Source organism: Eucyclogobius newberryi, unplaced genomic scaffold, assembly GCF_026437365.1.
Source record: "Eucyclogobius newberryi isolate DKJ021-1_F unplaced genomic scaffold, fEucNew1.0.hap1 SCAF_5, whole genome shotgun sequence".
Lineage (NCBI taxonomy): Eukaryota > Metazoa > Chordata > Actinopteri > Gobiiformes > Gobiidae > Eucyclogobius > Eucyclogobius newberryi.
In genome coordinates, this window is record NW_027316167.1 from 9,006,430 (window position 1) to 9,014,458 (window position 8,029).

An 8,029-nucleotide genomic window follows, 5' to 3' on the forward strand; every position below is an offset into this window, starting at 1 on the left:
CTTTTCAACTGACGACAGAGAAGACACTGAACTTTGTGCCAGTGTTTGTTTCATGTAAATACAGCGAAATGAACCATAACCAGGTCCAGAAATCTGCAATCAGACAGAAAAAAAGGAAAATCTGCCTGAGAATTCTAACCTGACCGAGCATCCATTTTGGCTCAACCTCACGTGGCCAAGATTACCATATTTTCCGGAGTATAAGTGGCACCAGCCAAAAAAATGCATATTAGAGAAGAAAAAAACATATATAAGTTGCGCTGGAGTATGAAATGCAGTTGCAAGTGTGAAAATAACAAAGAAGATCACATATAAGTCGCTCCGGAGTATAAGTATATAAGTATAAATATAAGTAAAAGTCGCACCCCGGCCAAAACTATGAAAAAAGGTGCGGCTTATAGTCCGAAAAATACGGTATACTGACTATGCCGAAACATTTCCTCCACCCAACACTTTTAACGGCGCACGTGGCAGGACATCTGGTGTAAAATCTTACCCGGGTTCACCATGGCCTGGTCCGATTGAATAAAAGAACGAGCCAAAGCGAAAGGAGCCAAAATCAACTCGTGATGGAAAAGTTAAGATTAGTAAAGACTCTCAAATCGACTTTGGCCGCGGCTCCTGTGGAAGCTGTGCAGGGGCCCCGCGGCGCCGGCGCTGGCACGAGCTCACAGTGAAATTAGAGGCAGTGAGAGGCTGTCAGTCACCCGCTGCTACTGTTTATTTACACCGGCTACATCCCGCGCCCCTCCGTCTTAGCGATGTATTGATTCACGCCTGGCAAATACATCGCTGTTCGCTAAACTTTTATTCTGAGGCCCATTTTTCAACAATTACGCAGTTTGCCCCGTACGGTGTGCAGAACGCGCGCTTCGTTTGCGTTCATTTCTTTTGCCGAGTTGGTTTTTTCTCGTTCCGTCATTCAATTTTTAACATTTTCTGGTTCCGGGGGGTCACAAGGGGAAGTCGGAGTCGCGTCTGTTTTTGGACATAACACTAGACAGAGTCACTGAAACACTCCAACTCATCTATCATTCACAGCGTTGTACTGTAGGAGCTTGTATTAGCTTCTTGTCTCCATGGAGATGTTATTGCCTGGTCTGGAGTTGTCCACAGTGTTTTGTTAGACGTATATGTTATTCTTTGTTTTCAATTACTGGTGTTTTATTGCTCAAAAATCGCTCTAAAGGCACATTCTTACCGTGAGCGGCGACACTTCTCTGCAGATCTGGGGTCTCATTTATAAAGCAGCTATTTATCTATTTAAAGTGTGTATTTGAAGAAAGCTTGACATGAAAACGAGCCAAACATGGTCCAAAAAACTCAGATTTCTATGTTGTGGGTTTCAGGAATGAGGCAAAGAGTGATCTGAGCTGAATGAAATGGCTATGTTCATATTTCTATGGTCATATTTCTATGGTCACATTTATATAGCGCTTTTCTTCCTTAAAGGCACACGAAGCGCTTTACGTCAAGGAAGAAGTCCGTGTTTTAACTGTATATACATTGTATTCTTATGTACATTTTTAGTAAAGAATTCCATGTTCATAAATGAGACCTCTGACCTGTAACATGGCCCAGGTGGCGTCAACTACTTGTTTCCATGGCGACACAGTAGATTCGTGAAGATAAACAGGTGGCATACATTCCGCCACAAGAAAAGTTACTCAGTGCGCCATTAAAATACAACATTTAAATAAATGGGAGAAAGCCAATTCTGATTTTTTTGGGGGGGAATTTACAGTATTTGTTAATCCGCTTTCAGGTTTAGTACCGTATTTTCCAGAGTATAAGTCGCACCAGCCAAAAAATGCATAATAGAGAAGAAAAACACATATATAAGTCGCACTGGAGTATGAAATGCACTTGCAAGTGTAAGAATAACAAATTATATCACAAATAAGTCGCACTGGAGTATAAGTATCTAAGTATAAATATAAGTATAAGTCGCACCCCGGCCAAAACTATGAAAAAGGTTGTGACTTACAGTCCAGAAAGTATGTTTTATAGCAGGTGTACCAGCACATTTTTCAAAATCAGGACTATTATAAAGGGTCTCAGCTGTGCAGACGCTCAGAGGCTTCGAGGTCGTCCACACGTTCAGGGTCAAACGAAGAATAATTCAGTGTAATGAAAATGTTGTTGTCGAGTGGTCTAAGCAGCCTAAGTGTCGTGTCGTACTGTTCCAGACGTTTGCTGAATGTCCTCCCTGCTCTCAACCCCATTTTATGCTACACTGTTCTTTCTAATAAACACATAAATTAAACTATACATTTTTAGTGAACAGTAGATTAAAACAAAACCAATTTGTTCGCTCACAAAAATATATATTTTGATGTATAACTGACCTTACCTTTATTTAAATGTTCTTCATCCTTTTATTATTTATTTATCTTTTCCCACTTAGAAATGGGTATTTAAAAAAATGACATTCAGACTTAATTTGAAAATGGACAAATTTGATAAACTTTGGCCTAAATAAGATAAGATAAGATAAGATATTCCTTTATTGTCCCACATGGGGAAATTTCATTGGTGCAACGCAGGTAGATACAGAGGTAGATACAGAAGAACAGATCACTTATAGGAAGTCTGAAAAACACTTTCAGTAGAAGATCTCCTATAAATAAATAAAAAACTCCCATAGGCAAATAAATAAATAAATACATAAATATCATTGCATGTGATCACGACAGTAATTGCACATGAATATGTGTCACGACAGCACATGAATTGCACATGAATTCCAACAGCAATTGCACATATGACAGAATTGCACATGGTTAGGTCAGTATTGCGAGTGTTCAGGACTAACAGTGTTTGTTATAAAGTCTGACAGCAGCAGGAAGGAAAGACCTGCGAAACCTTTCCTTCACACAGCGAGGGTGGATCAGTCTCTCAGCTGCTCTCCAGAGCGGACAGAGTGTCCTGCAGGGGGTGACACTCATGGTCCAGCATAGATGTGAATCTAGCCAGGACCCTCCTGTCCCCCACCTCCTGCACCGAGTCCAGAGCACAGCCCAGGACGGAGCTGGACTTCTTGATGACTTTGTCCAGCTTCTTCCTCTCCCTCTCTGTGATGCTGCTGCTCCAGCAGGCCACACCTACAGGAGCTGATGCCACCACAGAGTCGTAGAAGGTCTTCAGGAGTGGCCCTGTCACTCCAAAAGACCTGAGTCACCTCAGGAGGTAGAGCCGACTCTGGCTCTTCCTGTACAGTGCGTCTGTGTTATGAGTCCAGTCCAGTTTGTGGTTCAGATGAACACCCAGGTACTTGTATGAGTCCACTCTCTCAATGTCCCGTCCCTGGATGTTCACTGGTGAGGGGGCAGTGGGGTGGCGTCTGCGGAAATCCACCACCATCTCCTTGGTCTTCCCCGCGTTGATGAGGAGGTGGTTCCGCTGACACCAGTCCACAAAGTCCTGCGCCAGTCCTCTGTACTCCGCGTCATCGTCGTCCGTGATGAGTCCGATGATGGCAGAGTCATCAGAGAACTTCTGCAGGACACAGCTGTCCGTGTCATGTCTGAAGTCTGCAGTGTAAAGGGTGAAGAGAAAGGGCGCGAGGACAGTGCCCTGGGGCGCCCCCACACTGCAGGTCCGAGTGTCAGACACACAGTTCCGGGCTCTCACAAACTGGGGTCGGTCTGTGAGGTAGTTCAGGATCCACTCTGCCAGGTCATACTCCACACCAGCCGTCTCCAGCTTGTCCCTCAGGAGCAGCGGCTGGATGGTTTTGAAGGCGCTGGAAAGATTGAAGAACAGAATCCTCACAGAGCTGCCAGGCTTTTCCAGGTGAGAGAGAGAGCGGTGCAGCAGGGAGATCAAATCAAATCAAATCAAATCAATTTATTTTTGTAAGGCCCAAAATCACAACAACAGTTGCCTCTGAGGGCCACAGGGAGAAATTAATCAACAATGTCTGTGGTGGCGATGAAGTCAGACAATGTCTGTGGTGGCGATGAAGTCAGACAATGTCTGTGGTGGCGAGGGACGATGTCCCAGGGTCCTCTGTCCTTAGACTCTCCTTCTCGGCCAGGAAAAACTACAAAAAAAACCTCTTTGGGAAAAAAGCGTAGAAACCTGGAGGAGTTCCAGTGAAGGAGAGATCCGACTCTCACAGACGGACAGACGGACACAAGGAGACTGGAGCTGGACCCACTCTTCAGGCAGAAGAGGGACCGTCTGAGTCGAGCTGGACCCACTCTTCAGGCAGATGAGGGACCGTCTGAGTCGAGCTGGACCCACTCTTCAGGCAGAAGAGGGACCGTCTGAGTCGAGCTGGACCCACTCTTCAGGCAGAAGAGGGACCGTCTGAGTCGAGCTGGACCCACTCTTCAGGCAGAAGAGGGACCGTCGGAGGCGAGCTGGACCCACTCTTCAGGCAGATGAGGGACCGTCGGAGGCGAGCTGGACCCACTCTTCAGGCAGATGAGGGACCGACTGAGGCGAACTGGAGCCACTCTTCAGGCAGATGAGGGACCGTCCACACAGGGCAGGGACCACTTCACCAGGGGAGGGGCATCTGGGTCCACAGGTCCTCAGGAGTGAGAGAAAGAAAAGAAGGCGGTGAACAGTTTGCAAGTGGAATCAAAAAATAAATATTGTTTGATAGCATAAGTAGTCAGAAGAAGAAGAGGATAGTGCTCAAGCTGTCATACTTCCCCCAGCATAGTTACTCCTAGGGCAGCGTAGCTGAAGCTGTGGGTTTATCTTTCTGTTCCTAACTACTCTGACCATAAGCGATTTCGAAGAGATGACGGCGTCCTCCACTCCGATGCCAGGCCGATATGCAAACTGCAGCGGGTCCATGGCTGAGCTCACGGTGGAGCGGAGGTGGTCCAGGACTAGCCGCTCCAGTGTCTTCATCAGGTGGGACGTGAGAGCTACCGGCCTGAAGCTGTTGAGGTCTTTGGGGCGCGGTGTCTTAGGCACAGGTACCAGACAGGAGGTCTTCCAGACCTGTGGTACCACCCTCAGCTTCAGGCTCATGTTGAAGACATGCTCCATAACTCCACACAGTTCATCTGGTCCTGCTGCCTTCCTCACTTTAATCCTCTTCAGCTCACTCTTCACCTGTGCTGCTGTGACAGTCAGTGGTTGGCAGGGGGACTGTGTGCTGGAGGGATGGGTGAGTCCAGGTGAAGTGGGGAGCTGATGGTCCGGGGCAGATAAGCGAAGAGGAACAGATGCAGGGCATTGTCCAGCTGTGGAAGAGGGAGCATGCAGCTGTACAGGGGGAGGGGTGGGTGACCGATCAAACCTCAAGAAGTGAGCATTTAAATCAATCACCCACTGTAGATCCCCCTCTGTCTGGGCAGGGGGGATTTTGAAGCCCAAGATGGTTTTCAGGCTCCTCCACACTCCCTGAATGTTCTTTTGCTGCAGCTGCTCCTCCATCCTCCTCTTGTAGCCGGCCTCAGCCTGCCTGATCTTCCTCCTCAGCTCCTTCTGCACAGTCCTCAGCTCCTCCTTGTTCCCTGACCTGAAGGCTCTCTTTTTCTCCTTCAGCAGAGCCTTCAGTTCACGGTTAATCCATGGCTTGTTGTTTGGAAAACACCGCACCGTCCGGGAGGGAACAATGTTCTCAAAACAGAAGTTGATGTAGTCCGTGATGCACTCTGTGATGGTGTTGATGTCCTCCCCATGTGGGTCATAAAGCTCAGTCCAGACAGTGGTGCTGAAGCAGTCCCTCAGAGCCTCCTCGCTCTCAGCAGACCACATCCTCACCTCACGGGACACCACAGGCTGCCTGCGCACGATGGGTTCATACACAGGCCTCAGATGTACAAGGTTGTGGTCCGAGCTACCCAGGGGAGGGAGGGGGGAAGAAGAATAAGCCTCCTTGGTGTTGGCAAAAAACAAGTCCAATGTTCTATTGTTCCTGGTGGGGCAGGTAACATACTGGTTGTATGTTGGTAGAACAGAAGAGGGAGAAGCGTGGTTAAAGTCACCAGAGACGAGGAAGAGAGCCTGTGGATGCTGTGTTTGCAGCCTACAAGTGCAGGAGAGCAGTGCTTCACAAGCATCTTCAGCATTGGCAGACGGGGCCACATAGACTGCGATCAAAATCACATGTGAGAACTCCCGGGGAAGATAATATGGCCTCATGCCAATAGCCAATAGTTCAATATCCCTGTTACATAGCTGCTCCTTCACTGTGCAGTGTTCGGGTTTGGACCAGCTTGTGTTCACATACACCGCCAGACCTCCACCTCTTTTCTTCCCGCATTCTCTCGTTCTGTCCGCCCGCAGCAGATGAAAATTGTCCAAACCTACAATAGAGTCTGGCATTTCTGCTGTTAACCAGGTCTCTGTGAAAATCAAGACGCTGCTGTCCCTATAAATCCTCTGGGACCGCATGAGGCTCGCTATTTCCGTCATTTTATTTTGAAGGGACCTCACGTTACCCATGACTACGGCGGGAACCGACTTCCTGTTTCCTCCTCTCTTCTCTCGGAGTTTACGTCCAGCCCGTCTGCCTCGTTGCGTTTTCCTTAGGATGTCCGCCGGGATAACGTGACGATCTCCGGGTAAGACGACTGTTCTCCGCAGTATCATGAGTTCCTCCTTTGTGTAAACGCGGTACGGCGCCGGCCGGGGGGCGGGGCCGGGGGCCTCAGAGCCAAGACACATCGCCACGACACGACGAAAACACTCAATCCAGCCAAATAAAGTCAAAACAAGTTACCGAATAAAGTCAAAACAAGTTAATTTAAAGCGATTCCAGTGCGTGTCCCGATCGTTCGTGAAGTTCCTCTTTCATATAAACGTGTACCGACGACACGCCGTACTTTAGCAGCGGCCGGAGGGCGCGGGGGGGGGCTGGTGGGCTCACTCGGAGCTAGCTCACGTCACAACAACACGACGAAAAACGCTCAAATCCAGCCGAAAAAAAGTCAAAAACAGTTGAATTAAAAACGATTCCAGCGCGTGTCCCTATAGTACAGTAAAATAGAAAAAATATACTAACTATATTTCCAAAAATAGGAGATAAAGCACAATAAGTGTGAGAAAAAAAGAGAGAGCGTTTACACCGGGCTGCTAGCTGTCTGCTAGCTGTCATGCGCCTTATGACATGGGAAAAGTATGCTGAACTTGTGCCGTAATTTTATTTGTTGTATTGTGTGCCATTATTATTATTTTTTCATATTTTTTTATATTATTACTATCTTGTTTTGTTTTGTTTCAAAATTTGTAAACACAAATTTCCATTTTCCATTTTCTCCCCCTATTGGTCACCTGTGGATTTTACTTTATTTTAACTTTCAGAACAACAGATTACTTTACTTTACTTAAATAAAACATGATAAAATCTACATTTGTATCTGGCTCTAGGGGAGTCACGGCATAACCACCCGTGATTTCACAATCCAACGACTTTTACTCTCCCAAAGTCCCCACGATATTGCAAAAATCCAACCGATTCCCCCTGTTTTCATTCTTCCGTCCTCTTCTCTTTCAGATCATGGATGGCCCCGGAGAGAACGAGCCCGACCTGGCCCCGTCCCCCCACCCGCGCTTCTGCGAGGCCGTGAAGACCGACTCGACGGCCTACAGCGCCCTCTTCACCCGCACCTTCGAGAACAAAACCTTCCACGTCTACAAACTCAAGAAAAAACGCAAGAAAAGCCCCGGCGCCAAAACCTCGGAGCCCACCGGCGCTCCATAACTCCGGCCACACAACAAAAAAAAAGAAAAATCCCCCGGACTGCTTGCTCTACATCTCCCCCATTATTGTTTGAACACAAGACTCTCTGAACGGCGGGACGAGAAGCCGGTCGAGAGCTGCGGGCGGCTTTGCTTTGGTCGGCGGAGTGTGCGGCTGGTTTGTACGTACGTGATGGTATGGTTGGGGGGGTTTGTATCCGCCCCGCCGCGTCCCCCCCGGGCAGCGCCGTCGTGCGCGAACAAACTGCCGTTGGCGCGACATGCCGAGGTTTCGAGACCTTCGCGAAAGGTCGAGAGACGGGAGGACGTTGGCTTTTTTTGTGTGTGTTTTTTGTAATACTTTCTGACACTGCGAGAG

At 47.9% G+C, this 8,029-nt stretch overlaps 1 protein-coding gene across 1 annotated transcript in view; it reads left to right on the forward strand.

The window, feature by feature from the left end:
* dpy19l3 (dpy-19 like C-mannosyltransferase 3) overlaps positions 1 to 7,680 on the forward strand; it is a 99,004-nt gene extending 91,324 nt beyond the window's left edge. Inside the window, exon 17 of the mRNA XM_072465530.1 lies at positions 7,466 to 7,680. Within this exon, the coding sequence (XP_072321631.1) occupies positions 7,466 to 7,672 (207 nt within the window). The 3' untranslated portion in view covers positions 7,673 to 7,680. The remainder of the gene's footprint in view (positions 1 to 7,465) is intronic.
* Positions 7,681 to 8,029: the final 349 nt, after the last annotated feature.